Below are 19,004 nucleotides of genomic sequence, written 5' to 3' on the forward strand. Positions count from 1 at the left end.
CATTTCTCCTGTGAAACGACTGAAGCCATCCGGAAGACCCCTAAGGCAAATAAACAAGCTGGCCTAACAATACAAGAGGTTGCAGATTTTCCTTTCCTTGTTGCCATGCCAACCACTCATTGCTCTGGCTGCCATTTCCCTGAGCTCCACAGAGAGGAGCGTGCCGAGCAGTTATTTAGCATTCAGGGCGGATCTGCAGAAAAGCACACGGCCTCGCTGCGAAGTGTCTGGGCCTGGCGGCGCCGATGGATGAGGACAGAGAATGGGGATCTTTTCAGTGTTTTCCTTCGAAAGGTTAGGCATCGGGGGCTAGAAAGAGTGAGAAAGACAAGGATTGATAGAAAAGGCATGAGGTTTGTATTTGTCGCGTTTGCTTTGTCCTATGCGGTCTCTATACTATTTGAAGGCAGGTTTGGAGAATTGGCTTCAATCATATGTGACTTGTCTTGTTGGTAAATAGAAGGATCTGAACCTAACTGGAGGCTAGCTTGCGGGGACATTGTAATAAAGAACTGCCTCTCTTAATCTTGGTAAGGTATGAGCTTCTTTATAGCATGTATTGCTAACTAGAGCTTACAATGTTTTACAAATTAGAAGAAAAGACAGGTACCAGATACAGTTGTTTATTTAAGTGTGCAGTTAGAGGGTAGTTCTTCCTATATAAAATTACCTTATATCTTTCTTTGCTCTTCAGCCGAAGTCTTAGTGTAGAATGTGATTGTCTTAAGCTGGTAATTACGAATCAAAATTTAAGGAAAACTTGGTTTCTCTAGACTCCTTTTAACTAAACCCAATGACGCAACAAATAAAACATGATTTTATTCCTTGGAATTTTAATTGCCTACAAACACTTAGAGTTGTGAAAAGCAAGGCTCGATGTAACACAATATAATATGATATTTTAAAATTAAGATTAATTTGCATACGCATTTACTCCCATGTATGGTCCTCCAGAAAATTCCTCCCATGCACTTGTGGAAATCATTCTCTTTTCCTTATTGTCTTGTTTGGTGTTAAATGTCAGAACCACGTCACAAACACTTTAAAAAAAGCTATTTTATCATTTTGTTTGGTCCACTGACACTTTGAAAAATTGTTTTGAATTTGAATCTTAATCAATGCAACAGATTTGAGCTAAGAATAATTCAGAACTACTTGTAAAAATTATTGTCTCTCGTTTCTAGATGTAAATATAATTTAATACCATTGTAGTTTTTACTTGAGCCTTTCTCCTAATCCTGTATTTTTCAAGACCTTATCAAATTTTCTCCTAATTTGCTGTCATGGTGGGTCATCATATTTTTCTTTTAATATATTCCAATTATTTGAGGTTTTTAAAATCTCCGCTAAGAGAAGATCTCTAAGCAGTTCATAAAATCTTTTTTATTTGTAGTGAGTAGATGACAGTAATCAGTCATGGAAACAAGTTTTCCTTGATTCATTTTTCAACCCTCTAAACCCGTGTTTTGGTTAGGATTATGCACAACCTTTATCTGTCCCTTGTTCAATTTCTAAGCATTCTCTCCTCACAAAAGAGGAAAGACAAAAAAAAAAAAAAAAAGATGAGAAAAACTTTAATACTAATTTTGAACAAATAAATTTCCCTAATATCTGGGGAATATATTCATCATCAATCAATAATGCGTTTTTTGAAAAGTATGATGTATATATAAATTGATTATATTGCTTGTATATACCTGAGAAAAATATCTGTCTCTGTATACCAAATACCCCCTTGAGAGTTGGCTTCAGGTTTGGTTTTATTGCTGTTGGGAGGTTAGTAGGCCGGGGAGTACCTAACAGTCATCACACCTCCCTCTTTTCCCCCCAAGCTACTTGAGATGAACTGACTTTCTGCTTCAGTATATCAAGCCCTCTTGCTCCCTCACACTTCACTGCACCTTAGCAAGTTACGTAAGACACTGCTTTGACTGTCTGGGGAGCCTGGAAATTCATACCAGGAGCAGATGAACAGAACAACTAGTGCTGCATTGCAGACCTGGTGGTTTAAGCATGATCTGACTTGGCATCATGAGTCCCCGGGGGAAAAGGACACTGAACCGCTCCCTGCCCTCTCACTGTGTTACTCGCCTCACAGAATGAATCACCGTTCGACAACACTCAGAGAAAATACAGTTCTAAAACCAGCCAAGCTGATAAGCAGAGAAAGAGGAAAGCATATGTCCTAGGCTCTCATGGCAACTTTTAACAATTATGCAAATGGTAGGTGGTTATTAGAACACAGAAATGAGAGTTAAATATCCACTTTTACAGTTGATTTCAGCAAAACTCAGACTTCAGAAGATATTAGGCAAAATGGATACCAAGGGAGGAATCAAGGTTCAGAGAAAAATCATGTATAATAGAGATGATTCAGCCTCAGCAGCCTGAAAATTAGACTCAATATTTTCAGTCCAGATTTTGTGTTTGGAAACATAGGTCAAAGCGGTGCTGGGAGCTGAGCACCTCTGATTCTTGCATAAGTGACTCTAGCATGAATGGTCAGTCCCTTGATTGAACTAACAATCTTCTCTTTTGCAAACAAAGATAATTTGCCCAAGCAATCTGTTATGGTTTCATTTGTGTGCAGCATCGTGAAACAAGTGATGGAAAAATATTTTGAAAGGGTACATATAACAGAAGAGATTATCAGAAGTCCATGATCAAAGATCCAGAGCTGATTCATTTTATTCTCTCAAATGAATCTCTTCTTTTTTCAAACACCCCCATGTACCATGTTTATATCTTGCTAATAATAGCATTGATCGTATCAAAACATTTTACTGAGGTTACTTGTTACTTGTTTTAATCCCCATCACTAGGTTCTAAGTGTTTTGAGGTAGAAGCTGTGCTTCATTCATCTTCATGTTCCTTCTGGTATATAATGCAATGCTTATGTTCCATAGTAGGTGCTAATAAACATTTTTTGAAGTGAGATAAAGAAAGAGAGCGTTAGTATCCATGTTCGGTTTTGAGAATGGAAATCACATCAACAAAATGGGGCTACAAAAATTACACCACAGTGTAAGCAATACCTTTGTGGGAAAGATGATGTTAGAAAGGAATACTGGAACTAAAGAGGCAGATGGAGAAACAACGAGAGGAGGCTAGATTCAAAGTAAAGACTATAGAACTTGATTAGGACAATCAAGTAGGAACTCTGAAATATGGTTATAAAGGGAATGTCATGGAGGGATATAGCAGAAGACTTGATATGTTCTGATATGTTCTGAAAATAGGAGTGAAGGTTTGAAGCAAAGAAAGAAAATATATCTTTGACTTAAGATAGCAGTAAGACATTTGATTAGAAATACTGTCTTGATGATGAAAACAGCTGAACTGGGAAGAATATGAAAAAACAGGATAAATGACCTTTCTAAGAGACATCAATAACAGCTAAGAAGTATACAGATATTGAACAATTTTTCTGGTTCATTCTTGCAAAATTGAGCCTCATGTAATAGAGTTGGCCTCGATAGAAAATGATACTGAAATATCCTGCAAACCAAACTCTAAAATGCACGTCTTTGTTGATCCTATCCTCTGGCTGTAAGGTAAGGATTGCCTCACTGCTATAGATCAGGAGGTCACATAAATTTCATTTCTGATAAATGGACAAACTGAATCTTAAAGTAAATTGATGTTCTAAATCATAGACTTAATTATACTTCTGTAAAGGAATATACCAGTATCGTCTTGGAGAGATGTTACATATCCTGCTTTTGAAGGTTAACCTGAATAAAATATCACCAATGTTCTTTTTTACTCTACTTCATCTGTAAGTCTATAAAATTATTTGAAAATGATAAGTTCTTAGCTAATAAACAGCATTTCCCTATTGAATAACAGGGATATTTATTCACTAACTTTAGGGAAAATGTTTCAATTAGATATACTTCTCTAGTTTCGTTATTTTAAAAAATGATAAAAGCTGTGTCGTAATCGATAATTTTCTTTTCTTTTTGACATATTAAAATAAAAGATGCTCCCATTTACATTTTCTAATTCTAATTATTAATTTTTTCAATATTTAAAGGACTTTCTTTTTCTCCAAGGAGGAAAATAATAAAATGACAAGAAAAACAACTACTATTACTTTTATAAGCAATTTTTGAAATGAATCAATTCATTGGATACTTTTTCTCCTTGTTGCATTTTGCATGTTAGTATTCTTTATCTTAAAGCCAAATTATATTTTTCTCTCTCTTTAAAAATTATCTATTGGATGTTTTTCTCATCAGCTTGAAAAACCAAGGTTTGTGACTAATGCACTGAAAAGATTGGAATAAACCTACTCCCCTGAGAGCTTTACCAGAATTGCCTTTTCTCAAAAAAAATTGCACTAATTTGGCCTAAGTCACAAAGCATGTAAGATAGTTCCTCCAGGCCAGTTCTCACCCAATTCTTACGTCTTGATCATAGGAAAAAAAGAAACAGAGAAATGGGTTTGAAGCAAATACAGATGCCACTTTCAAAAGTCACATTTTAGGAGAGGAAGTTCATTCAATCAGGATAACAGTGATTTCTGACCTCGTGAAAATATCTGCTCTCCGACCTAAGAAAAATTTAGTACTTGAAATGCTTTTGGACCACAGTGAACTTGCACATATGATCTGAATGCTGTATTGAAAACACTGCTCAAGGACTTGGCTGTTTTGGTGACACACGCTTCCTTTCTAGTTGGATTTCACTGTTTATGAGTGAATTGAAGCTACCCTAGCTGATAGTTTAGCGTCTTAGGACTGGAATCACCAGAGAAAGTTGATTTATTTTTTTTAAATGAAGGAATAAAAACCTCCCAAATTATGTTTAACTTTTTTAAAGTAAATTTTAAAATAATGAGCATTTCTTCAATTCTAACTAGAAATGCTTGAGTCTCCTATGCTCAAATAATGGTGTTTCAACTCTCCCTTATGTTCTCTGATACAAATGGGTGTGAAAAAAACTACAAATACAAAATGCCTTTCTTCATTAGGTCTGTGGAAAATGTTAGAAAGTATTTTTAATATCTATTTGATTGAAATGTCAAGGTGTTTCTTTTATTTTTTTCTATAAAATTTTAACTATAATGCTTCAATTAATATAATGATTGCATTAAAACTGCACTTCTCTTCCCATAGCTTTTGATCACCTTGTTACTGTCAGACCAAGTCAACCCTGCTTCTGCATTTCATGTTGCATTTCAGAATTATCCAAGAAAAAAAAGAGCAGAAACCACAAAGTTCCCTGGTTTCATAAGAGTTCTTACTTATACAACAAACTTCTCTTTAGGAAATCAGACCCAAATACAAGCTCAAATAAAACATTTTTGAAGGGTGGAGGACCTCTGTAAAAGTTGGGAAGGAGTGACTGATAATGTAGCAGGGGAATGAAAATGAATCAGAGAAACCAAGCTATTTTTGGTCATATTCTTAGAACCAAAACTTGGTCAGCCTCTCCATAATCAGGGCTATTGTATATGAAATATTGAAATTGTAATTTCATTTTGAAAAAATACAAGTCCTGATTTAGAAATTTTTTTTATATGTCAGGAAGAAAATAATAGATATTTTCATAGAAAATTGAATTTTTATTGCCATATTTTACTAAGAAAAATTCAGGACCTTTTTAGGGAACTTGAATTTTCATATCATCAGGAAGCCCCTTATAACTCTTCCCTAGGACTGTGTTTTTTATGCCAAATGAAGCTCTGTGTTTTTTGACTTTGCATAGTGTATGATTACAGTAGCATCTGCCAATCCGAAGCTAAATTATGAAGTAAATAGAACTTGCCTTGAGCACCTTTCCATTTGCTTCCTGAATCCTATTTCTTCATTTTCTTCAGGTTGTCAGCAGTCACCTGCAGATACCACATATGCCCAGGATCCCACTCTCAATGCCATTTGCAAAGTACAGTTGCCTTGCCCCATGTTAGGCTACCTACCTAGCTATCATTACATTCTTGCATTTTTCTCAACACTGCCACTCCATCAAAATTGATCTACCTTTCTCTTTCTGCTGCATTCCTACAGTAGAACAACCAGAGCTATTGCCGTAGTGAGTTACAATTTTACGCTTCCTAGATATCATTTGCTTTCTGATATAAAGCGTTAGTGTCTTCAAATAAAGAATGAATATTTTGACAGTTTTAAATGTGATATATCACCCTTGGCACCCACAATGGCAAGTATTTCTAGAGGTGTGATTGGTAACAATGAGACCCACTACACTGAGAAGAGGTATAGACTGAAATAAGTAAACAGCATTGAAGCAGAATCATCAATGTAAAATTTTATTTCAACAGATCCCTAAGGGACATTTTCTAAAGTAGGATTTGTATGTTATTTTAAAATTTCTGAAGATAACTTTGAAGTTACTATTATTCTTGTTTGTCTTAACATAATGAACTTTTGTATCCCATGATTGGAGAGAAATTCATTTAATAGTATTTTCCATGGGATGTATTAATCCAGAACACAAAAGAAAATTTTATTCTAGAATAATTTTTGACATAAAGAAATTTTAAAATTATATTAAAGTCTTTGCTTTTTAAATACTGTCATAATAGTACAAATATAACATTGGACCTAACACTTATTTTCTTACTTTAAAAAATTATTTTCTCACTTGCAAAGTCTATTGATTTTGCTACTCAGAGACCGTGGAAAAAAGTCTTTAACTATCAACAGTTTTGCTTGTTTGGAATTTTTCCAGAGAAGCGGTCCTCCTTCTCTCAGGTTGTGACTGAGCTTAATTTAACAAACATTAGTAAAGGATAAAAGAAGGATGACTCAAAATTATCTTTCTTCTCATTTTTTTTTTTTTGTTTTCTTTTTCACCATAGCATTTTAGTTTCAGAATTTCACAGTGTAATTAATTCCATTGTCCCCTTTACCCACAGTATAATTGAAACATTGTTCTCAGGTTATATATATTCAGTTATAATTTGAAAATTATAAAGAATTACCATGTGCACTTAGTGACTTAAAGTCTGCCAAGTCGTTTTAGGACTGATACAAAGAGAATATTTGTGGACAATATTTTATATAGCTCCAATGGCAAAAATAAAATAGGCAGTTGTAGAAGATGGAGAATCACTTATTTAAAATATTTACAGTTCACGAGAGACTGGCTAAGAAGAAAGCACATAAGGTAGATGCTGTTATGTTGCTATTTGCACGTTCATTCTCAGAATGATGTTAGGACTAGAGGCTTAAGCAAACTGTAATTGCACAGAAGTCATGTTGGTTTATCTGTTTGCTGATTGAATGCACCCTATGATGTATTGTGAACAAAGTGATTTTCTCATCACATAGTTCCTGATTCCGTATGCCTCTAGGTCACAAGGCCTCCAAAGATTTACTTAAGTTATTATGCTGGGGATGAGTTAGAAGGAGCAAACAAAAGGTAGCTAAGCCGGTGATTTTTACCATTTTATTGTAACAGTTTTTCCCTAGATGAAATATTTAAATTAATAGAGGTAACTAATAAAGACTCTTCCTGGTGTATGGAGCACTTATACTTTAAAAGTTCACTTCAGTGACTTTTTTTGGAATCTAGAATGTTTTTCCATTTTTCCATTGTATCCTCTGCCTCAGACATTCCTAGGTTTTGCAACTGTAGAAGCAATGATTTCCCCATATGAAATCGTAGACTTGCGCCTGGTGCCCAAGTCCTTTGAGGTACCCAAATACAGATGAAGCTTTGAAGACATGGAGAGACCCTTATGTGCATGAATGATGGCACATACATAAATTCATACACACACATACGCAAAATTCACACATACATAAGCACGCGTGTGCGCAAGTGCTGTTCTGCACGCACAGTACATTTTGTATTGTTTATCCCATAGTTACTCTAAGGATGAATTTTTTCAAGCTCTCTTAGATTTATTGATATTTCACCTTTTCATTAATGTTATTAATAATGTCTCAGGCTACATTCCTTCAAGAGTGTGATGTGTTCAAGATAATGCAGAAGATAATCCAAATTCTCAAAGTCTACAAGAAGTAGTACATTTGTAATGGTTTTGACAAAATGCAAAACTGAGCATTTCAAAGCTCTAAAAGCATTTTATCAATTCCCTCAGTGCCTTAATTATTGTATTCAATTTATTAATATTAAGCTATTTGAAATTTTCAGAGGGGCATATTCCCCAAGACATTTCTTTCTCAAATTAATTTAAGATCAATAAAATATTACAAGCTGATTTAATTAGTAAATGTTTAATATATGAAGTACAAACAACAAATAAATATACACACATTACTATATTGGGATCCCCCAATACCAACAACAGCAAAAATCTTTAACTAGAATATGTAAGTATAAAGCTAGACCATATTTGCTTACTATTTTTCTTCTGCTGTAGCCTTAAAATTACAAGTAAAATTTTCCAGTAGGTACTATTTTTGATCCATGCTTTGCTTTTCTAGTTACTTTTGATTCCATACTGTAATATCCTTAACTTGCAGTATCCTTTCACTGATAACCATCTTAATTTACTAAGCCTTTCCCTTTGACTAAATTTAAATGTTAAGCCAATTCTATCCAAGTTCTAAAAATTTCATTTGAGTAAATTAAATTGTCAGTCTAAACAAGATTATGGATTTAAGCACACAGGTTGAAATAGGAAAAAAGAGAGCGAAAGAGGGAAAATTCTCCTATAATCGTACACCGTACTCCTAATCCTAGCCCAAATGCATTTCAGAAGAGGACCATATGAGTGACTATGGTGAGATCAGCTAAAATCTGTGGCCATTACTAGAAAAATCTTAAAAAACAAAACCATGCCCTTCCATGAGATTGCCCCGCTTTCAAGAACAATTTAAATGTAGGAACACCATGTCTTACTCATGTTTGTAGCCCCCGTAATGACTAAGCATAATTTCATCGTCTATAGTGGATGCGATATAAATTCTCTTAAATTTAAGTACCCATCAGAATGAACTTTGTGCAATCATGATCGTGTATCTTAAATGCATTTATCTCCATAGACTAACTTTACTGCAAAAGCATTTCCCCCCATAGATTGAATTTATCCTGGTTTTAGTCAGTAAATCTTAGGAAGAAATCTTTGAAAAAGCTGGTATGCAGAGATCTACAGCTGTAGTGTTGGCCAGGGTGACCCTTTGAAATCAATGGGAGTCTGACTAGCGAGGGATATGCCAACACTGGCCTCTTTAATAAGTGCTAAGGTGCCAGAGAAACAAACAAAACAACAACAACAACAAAAATCCAATATGCTCTTTTAATTTCCTTCATCACCAGTTGATTACAGGAAATAGCTTCAGAGAGAATATTTACTCTCCAAATTAAGCAAGGAGTAGAAGCAAGGAACTTTCCTTCTTTCCCTGTTTTTATGAATTTATCTAAGGTATTTGTTTGGCAGAGCGCTTCGAACACAGTGCTTTCCTTGTTGACTAGTTTCCATCAGCAGCAGCAATTAGCATCGGTTTCCTAGGCAACCATTCTGTACCCTACTGAGAATAACCTTTTCTTGACAGGAGCATTCTAAAATTGTTTTGTTTTCCTTCTTTCACAAGTGTACGGTAGGCTTACTTGTCATTTCTTTTAACAGCACTATTATGCTCATTATTCTTAAAAGCAGAAACACTTACTGGCTTTTATATTCCATGTGGTTGAATTTATTGTTGATGTCTCATACTTTTCTCTTAAACAACCTGAAAGAAATCAACAAAAATATGTTCTCAGGCATATGCCAACTTGCTTGGATTTTTTGTTCACTGTCTAATTGATGAGGCTTTACATGTTCAAGTAATCACAGCTGGTTCTGATGAAAACCCAAAAGGTACACATTCAACATCAGACTTCTGTGCATACCAACAATGTCCTGTGTTGCTCAGGACAAAGTTGGAATTGTCAGGACCACTGAGAAAGTTTCAACTCCATTGTTTTTGTTATAAATCAGTGAAACAATCTTGATAGATTAATATAACAAAATAACTAAATTAAAAATAGGTGCTAAAAACTGGTTCTGAGACCGGCAACAAAATTTGACGTGATAAAATAATGTGACGTGATAAAATAATGTGACCGGCAGAGCATAGCAGTGGTGTAGCATGAATCAGCATCATGGAAGAAAGCAGAGGGCTGCAGCCCAACTGTAAATACTGAATAGTATGGTACAAGGGTAGAGTAAAATTTACTTCATCATTTTAGTTTAAATAATAAGTGGCAGGAGCCTGATAGAGTCTGTTAGACAGTGACCCAAAATTCAGGCAAGAAGGTACTCACTGGGAAAAATGAGAGAATCGTCCTAATGTATAACAAAAACTCTCAGGTATTTACCTACATTTTGCAATCAAATGATGATAGTAGACTTGGTGATAACAAGACTGTAAAAGCAATTAAAACAGTAATATGTAATTTAAATAAGCACTTGATATATAAATTTCATTTAATTGTCACAACATCCCAAAAGATGAATATCACTTCTATTCCCCTTCACAGATGGGGAAACTGAAGGTTAGAGAGATTGTCATTTACTTGTAGATAGTAAGAGATAAAGAGAGAATTTTATTCCAGATTTTCTGACACCAGAATCTACTATGATATAAAATATTTGTACTGCACTGACGTAAATCAAAGTGATAGTCAAATGAGACAGTAAATTGCCTTTATCCATTATTTTGCCAGTTTTCCAACCTGGAAAATGTGTTACTGTGTGGATTAAATAATATTGACAGGAAATAAAAGTGCCTAGTGTAGCAACTTGTTTAATAACCTTGTATTGCAGTATGATGCTTATTCATTATTTATGATAATGTAAGTATCTTAGCATCATGTCTTTGAGGTATTATCAAGTAAGTTTCTGTGGATGAAAGCATGTCTCAATTAGTTTCTTCTTTTTTTTTTTTTGTAAATTTATTTATTTATTTTTGGCTGCATTGGGTCTTCGTTGCTGCGTGCGGACTTTCTCTAGTTGCAGCGAGCAGGGGCTACTCTTCGTTGCGGTGTGCAGGCTTCTCATTGCGGTGGCTTCTGTTGTTGCGGAGCACAGACTCTAGGCGCGCGGGCTCAGTAGTTGTGGCTCACGGACTCTAGAGCGCAGGCTCAGTAATTGTGGCGCACGGGCTTAGTTGCTCCGCAGCATGTGGGATCTTCCCGGACCAGGGCTCGAACCCGATGCAGGGGATTCTTAACCACTGAGTCAACAGGGAAGTCCCTCAATTAGTTTCTTATACCTATTTACTCCTATTGGTGGTATGTTTCCACCAATATATTTATCCAATAACAAGAAAAAACATTCTTCTTTCCAGAATTCAATTCAGTCTACTGAGGACTGCTTTGATCCTCTTGTGAATACTGACCCCATATCTGTTATCCAGAACACATTTACAAGACAGACTTCACTTTTTACCTGTAGCTGTTTATCTATATAGTGATGATATGATATCACCTGTTGCTCTATTCCCTGGGCTGTGTCTTTAAATCCCTTGTTTTATATCAGCCGATAATCAATAACATTATTTAGAGGTTACAGGATGAATTTGTTTTAAAAAAATGAGGCTTTTAATGTTTTTATTCCAGCTGATTTACAGGGAGATCATTTATCAAATCAATTCCAAGTTATTCATTTGCTTAGGCATGACGAGACTTTACAGCCACATCATGAGCCATTTTTGTATTATTTATAAAAACTGTATCATTACCATAATGACACTGCTAATAAAATAACACCAAGTTAATACCCAAATACTGGTTGTAAGGTTTTCACTGAAATTCGAAATCCTTGACATTAACAAAAGAGAGAATAAAACACATATTATACAAGCTCCTTAACTAAGACAATTTCTAACAGACTAAAAATGTCCACTTCCAGAAAATTTTAGACGTTCAAAAGCAACATAACTGAGCCTTTCAAAATTTCAGATTACAGTAAGATGTGTCATGTTTTCAGCTGTGAAGATCAATGCTAACTTTCAATGAAGTATATTGAATAGTACTTTTTCAATTTATGCATAATCTGTATTCATCTTTAATCTTCTGAACAGCTATGTCCTATTCAAAATTTTATACGTATAATGTTTGGAAGAAAAAATAACAACAAAGAATTAGACTAGAAAGTAGGAAAGGCAATAAGGAGGTAGAACAAGTGAGCAATGAAAAATTAAAATGTCTAATGTCTTAATTACAAAAAGAATGTTTCATGTTGCTAATTGTCCTCAGCAGTAGATAGGGGTTATCATGCCTTTAGGAACACTGTCTAGAAGACAGTCCTAAATTGGGACTTACTGGCTGGACTCTAAAGCAGATGGTAGACCAGAACCTACACAGCCAAAGAAGTGAGTATAAAGCCAGAGAATAAATAATAACATCCCTCTAGCTTTGTCTAGAAAAAAAAAAAAACTGCCCTTAGCCATCAACATAGATGATTGCAGACTAACCATATTATCTGATATTCATCATAATGATAGCCTAGTTGGACTGGACCCTAAGGGCATATCACTGTTGCTCTTTCTTTAAAGTAGAAATATAAAGGTAGAAGACTCAGAACAATATATGGCTGAGAGAAAATAAAAACATCTTGGTAAAGAACTAGTGGGAGATCTTCTTTTTATTTGAGTTCCTTGATGTGCCAGGCCTGTTATATATTTTTGTAATTGAGTTCCTCACAAAAACCTGTGAGATGGGTACTATTATCATTTCCATTTTTTGATTGTAGAGTTGAAACTCAATGAGTTTGAGTAAAATTCCTAGGATGAAGTAACTAGAAAGTAGCAATGCTGGAGTTTATACCCACATTTCTCTGAATTAAAGTCCATGTGACTTTGTCTAATGCACACTATAAAAGACAGTAGGGCTTCCCTGGTGGTGCAGTGGTTAAGAATCCGCCTGCCAATGCAGTGGACATGGGTACGAGCCCTGGTCTGGGAAGATCCCACATGCCGCGGAGCAACTAAGCCCATGCACCACAACTACTGAGCCTGTGCTCTAGAGCCTGTGAGCCACGAATGCTGAAGCCTGCGCACCTAGAGCCCGTGCTCCGCAACAAGAGAAGCCACCACAATGAGAAGCTCGCGTACCGCAACAAAGAGTAGCCCCCGCTCGCCGCAACTAGAGAAAGCCGGAGCACAGCAACGAAGACCCAACACAGCCAAAAATAAATAAATAAATAAAATAAATTTATAATAAATAAATAAATAAATAACAATAAAAGACAGTAATCCCCTAGATAGAAAGATACGATAGATGGGTGGATTGGTGGATGGGAGGATGGATGAAGGCGTTTAATAAATACTTGTAGAATGAATAAAGAAATTATATATATAATTATAAAATTAAGTACATATAATTATATATATATACACATATATAATCACACACACACATTGTAACTCTTATGTTATCATTTTTATAGGTCTGATTCTGTGACTGCCTTCCTTTATCTTTTGTATATGTTTGACACGTTTACCATTAATCTTCCCTGAACTTTACCTGAACCCTGAGTGAATTTGTTCCTGTTCCAGGAGCCAGGTATAAGGGTGAGCCTCACTCAGGAGATCTGCTGCTTAGGCCTCCATTGTGAAAAGGCCATCCTCCGTGGGGGAAGCTACCATCTCTGCACTGATGACAGCCCTTTCTTAGAGGAAGATTTTTGAATTGACTGGACCAATTGAAACCCCCAGAGCAATCCTGTACTTATGTTTTCCTAAATACACTATGAAATTAATATTAGAAAATACTTATTTTTCTATTTTTAAAGTTTTAACAGTATTATTTTTCCCCCAAACGGAAGATAACATGTCATGAACTTGACTCCCATACAGCCCGTTTGATTATTCTAAAGTAACATTTCTTATAATCTGTTAAATTCTTTTAAAGAAAAAAAATGATCAATTATCCCAAGAATGGGCTAAATTATTTTCTTACTAGTTTTGATTAAATACATACAAATATAAAATCAGCTTATTCAACTATGAAACTCAAACACATTTATAAATTAATGTTCTCTGAAACAACAAAACCAGTAAAATTCAAATGTCCTGCCTCTTCCCATCTAAATAAATAATATTGTTTTGCTAAGACTAAATTATCACTCACAAGATATGTGGTACCAGCTAATACAGTGCATTTTATTTAGGTTGGACATGTCTATACTGACTGGAAATAAGTAATGATTCAATTTTCCCTTTACTTATCTCTGTTTAGAATATTTTGAAAGTCTGTACAGTGCCTAATGATGTCATTTGGCCTACACCTCATGTGAATGCATTCTTTATTAAGTTCACCTCTGTTCTCATTAGCCAACAACATATAAACTAATTCTCCACGGTGTCAAAATTATTCTAAATACAATCTGAAACAGAAAGACTGGAATAATGTAGTATAGCTCAGTTGTCATTTGTTCACATAAACTAGTAGATACTTATTTTTATTGGATTATTTTCCCGATTTAAACAAATTTAATTTATGTTAACTACTCTCAGATCCTGGAAAATTCTTCAGTAGGTACAGAAGAATTTGGAACCCCCATTTAAGAAGTAGTATTCTAAAATGCATCAAAAACTTAAACAAGAATACAATAAATGATATAAATTGGGGGGGTTAAGTTAGTAAATATAGTAACAAGCACGGATTATTTCTGAATTTGTGTAAGCATCATAAACAAGCCTTTCATGTTAATTTTTCATCCTTTCAAAAACTTGTGTTAAGCATCCAATCTGGGTAAAGTTCAATGAGAGAAGCTTCGAGAATTGCAGCAATGACAGAGAGAAAGTCCTTGACTTGGGAAACTTTACATAGTAGTGGAGATAAGGCTTGTGTACTGACACAATTCCATACAAGATGTATTTACTAAATGCCATAGAGAGATACTAAATTTTCATACATGCCAACAAGGAGATGCAGGAATGATCCAGAAGACGCATGGGTTCTATATATGTCCCATTTTCTGCAATTCTTGCTCCACCTCTCCATTATATCCAGTTTTCCATAAAACACCTGGATGCTAGAAGTGCTAAAAATCACTCTTGATTTTTAAAGGTCTGAATTGCATTGAAAATTAATATATGCAAGTGACAATTCGCAAAACATAAAATAATTCTTTTTGCAATATTATTAAGCAGTATAAACAACAAAGAGGTGTCTCAAAGTGGATTTAACTTTCTGTAACCCTTTTTGCAGTGTTCTTTCCCATTGAAAATGTCGCTTTGGGAGACTAGCCTTTCAGGGATTTTTCAGAGAAACCCTCCCCAACAGCCTGGCTTCATGAAAACACGCAGCACTTCCTCCTCTTCTGCCCTCCCCACCAAATAGCATAGCAGTTAGTATTCCTTACAGTGCTTTGATGATTGTTATTGTCATTTATTTACCTGGAACAACTATGAAAATTTCTGCTCAAACACTAAAATAGAACAAAAATTCTAATAAAATAGTACTGTCTCAGAAATAAAATATTCATCTTCTTGAGTTAAATTATCTATTACAGTATCTAACATGGTCTACAAGATATATAGGTAGATAGGTAGATGATTAGATAGATAAATAGATAGATAATTACTCACAGATAGATAGATAGATAATTACTCAATCATGGTCAATCACTTGTTACATAGTCTCAAAATATAATCAGGAATGGTAATAGTGTACATTAGATAGATGAATAGACAAGCAGGTCTGAGAATATGTTTCCTTGGTTCATACCTTTAAAGTTCATATATTTCCATTAGCCATTCACACGACTGCTAGAGAATTCTCTGGTGGTTTTTCCATTAGTCCTTCTGTTCTTCTATTTAAGAGAAAAAACATCATAGTAGGAAACCTGGGTTCTAGTCTGTTTGCCTCCATCAGCTGTCTGAACTTGAGCAAATCTCCTCAGTATACCCAGCCTTTGTTTCCTCATCTGCAAAATGAGAGGATTTAAACAAAATCTTCTCTCAGAGCTCTTTTAGCTCTAAAATTGTGTGATGCTATGAATTAAATTGTATAGTTTAAAACATCCTTATAAGGATGAATTGTATCATTACTATTTGATATTGTAATTATTCTGTACATTTTTGCAATAGTAAAGAAAAAAGATCCTTCCTTGTTGAAACTAAATTGAGTGCAAAGTGTATTGTCTAAAAAATTGCTTTATGAAAAATACTTGGTATATAAATGTATGAAATGAATTTGCTGGAGCCTTGCTTAGAAATTAAAGCTTTTTCAGAAATAATTTTAAGTAGCCTATCCATACTTGCTCTTTGGATACTTGAAATTTAAATTAGGACTCCAGCTTCTTAAAATTATACTTCAAACATAAAAAAATATTAAATCAGGGCTTTCCTGGTGGCGCAGTGGTTAAGAATCTGCCTGCCAATGCAGGGGACACGGGTTTGTGCCCTGGTCTGGGAAGATCCCACATGCTGCAGAGCAACTAAGCCCGTGTGCCACAACTACTGAGCCTGCGCTCTAGAGCCCGTGAGCCACAACTACTGAGCTCGCGAGCCGTAACTGCTGAAGCCCACGCACCTAGAGCCCGTGCTCTGCAACAAGAGAAGCCACCGCAATGAGAAGCCCGCACACCGCAATGAAGAGTAGCCCCTGCTCGCCGCAACTAGAGAAAGCCCATGCGCAGCAACGAAGACTCAACACAGCCAAAAATAAAAATAAACAAAATAAATAATTTTTAAAAAAAATTAAATCACAGTTTAGTTTTAGTATTTAAGGCATTTTATAATATACTAATTACTTGAAAATTGGTATTCTAACTATGATATTTATAAGAATGTCTGATTATATGATCTAATCCTATTGTCCTCTGCTTCCTCATCTGAAAGATGGGAGTAATAATAGTAAATAATGCATTAGAATGATGAGAGCAACCACCTTAGCAAAGTGTTTGGCACGTAGTGAGCACTATAATATTTTTAAAATACTGCTTCTCCTGCTATTACTGCTACTGGCTGTAGGTAAGAGTGTTTACAGAGCATCCCTTAAGACTATATACATAGGGTACAGTGTCAAGTGGCTATTTAAAAAAGCAGGAAGTTAAACATATAGAGGCAAATGTATTCAATCAGGTAATCCAGCTTTTAAAATTCAGATAAATGTTGTCCAAGTGGATTGCTTACCCAAAAGCCTGCTTCTCAAGCACTATGGTCTCTGCCATCCTGGGTGGGGTGACGAAGCCTTTCTAGAGGAGGCTGTGTCTAAATGAACCAGCCAGGTAAAAACAGGCAGATCTCCCCCAACCTGCTTGTGAATGTGTAAATTCCAATCAGGAACCATAATTTCAATGAAATATTTATTCTAAAATCTTGATTAAAATTATGAGAACAAATCCCTAGCCATCCCCTTATCCAGGACAACTTGTTTCTATTAAGGCTATACGTGGGTTTATTTCCTAGTATGGTAGATGTTTTTATATAAAGATGATGAAAAGTTAAATTCAGTAGAATTTATTTCTAATTTAGAAAATATTTTTAATCTCAAAAGGCTTCTTTCCTTTTTAGTTGATGATATATGGAACATCATTTCCTGAATTTTTTCTGACTAGGTTATATGAAGTTAGCATTGTTAATGGTTCAGCGGATGCCATTTCAGGCCAAAAACTAGTTATCAGGCATCTCACAGACTGATCATTTTAATGATGAACCTCCCTCCCACCCTGGCTTTTTTTTAATGAAACTATTGCACTGACTAGGTTGAATATATATCATATGGCCTTAAAGATCTTTAAACCATCCACTATCTAGAAAAGTAGTAGCTCTTTAGAAAGAGACCATCTGATATATCATTTCCATGTATTTCACTTAGATTTTATCTTCCCAGATTTTCTTAATTTCTCGTGTTCAAACTAATCCCAGATAGTGCTGTTTAATCACAAATTCACATTTTGAAGCATCTTTCAATTTTAAATCATGGTATTTCTGCAAATTAGCATAGAAGATTATTTTAATATACTTTTCTATAAAACTGTAAGAAAACTATAAAACAGTATTTTAAGTTAAATCTAAAATGAATCCTCCTCTTAGAATTTGTTTTACTAGGTATAAAATATTACATTGTTTCTGTTTGTATAAACAGTTTTTAAAATTTAAGCTGCCATACAGGTTAATTATTTTTCTTTAGTTCTGTGTTCATTTTGCTTAGCTCCCAGAATGCAACTCCTTTTACTTTCTCTCTTTCTCACTTTTTTTTTTTTTTTTTTGGTTTATGTGTGTGTGTGTGTGTGTGTGTGTGTGTGTGTATTTATCTGCAATTTAATAAATTCTGTTGTACTTCTTTGGGAGAAAGACAGTGAAAATAAAATCCTAATTGACTACATTGTTTGATTATTTTTCCTCATTGCTACCTGTTTTGGATGGCTCATCATTTTATTTTCTTTTGTTACTATTTATTACAGAGGAGGTGTCTGCAAGGATAGTTCAAGTAGTCACGGCGGAAGCTGTAGCAGTTCTGAAAGGTGAACAAGAGAAAGAAGCTCAGCATAAAGATCAGCCTGCAGCTCTGCCTTTAGGTAAATGAGAAAGAGCCTCAGGTCAGGGGCGGTGTCTGCTGCACCCTGATCACAGGATCAAGTCTTCACGTTCAAAGATAGGCCATATCTCATACTTCATCCCTAACTGTGACATTCATCAAACATCTCTGTTGGGATGCACTGGGATCTATTTTCACCTTTCTCAACAGATGCATTGTGGTATTTCGGTAGTCTTTAGGACAGTCAACTTATAATTAGACTTTGCCCCTAAATTGCCCTTAATTTTCCTTTTCCAGACCACTGGAGATAGTTATTATAAAAATAATAACTAATATTATAATTATTATAACTAATAATAACTAATAATAACTAAAATAAAAGTGCATTTTGATGTCATGGCCCCTACTCATAAGGAAAATGTTCTAATGCTTTAATTAGAGATGATTTTTTCCCTTTATGAGTTTTCGTTAATTATTGTCTATACTACAGTCTCTTTTTGGTCTCCCTGAACAGGCTACACAAAACCTATAGCCAGAGATTGTTAGAATCATCAGTGACATTGTATTTCATATATGGTACTGGTCTTCACTTGGTT

The 19,004-nt window shown here is 34.9% G+C and overlaps 1 protein-coding gene across 33 annotated transcripts in view; it reads left to right on the top strand.

Annotated features, from left to right (window-relative positions):
* The window catches only part of MAP2 (microtubule associated protein 2), a 277,004-nt gene that overhangs the window by 205,972 nt on the left and 52,028 nt on the right, over nt 1-19,004 (top strand). For all 33 annotated transcript variants that reach the window (XM_036857803.1, XM_036857804.1, XM_036857802.1 and 30 more), the window contains one exon: nt 18,335-18,448. In XM_036857803.1, coding sequence (XP_036713698.1) covers nt 18,335-18,448 — 114 coding nt within the window. The remainder of the gene's footprint in view (nt 1-18,334; nt 18,449-19,004) is intronic.

This window comes from Balaenoptera musculus, chromosome 7 (assembly GCF_009873245.2).
Source record: "Balaenoptera musculus isolate JJ_BM4_2016_0621 chromosome 7, mBalMus1.pri.v3, whole genome shotgun sequence".
Classification (NCBI taxonomy): domain Eukaryota; kingdom Metazoa; phylum Chordata; class Mammalia; order Artiodactyla; family Balaenopteridae; genus Balaenoptera; species Balaenoptera musculus.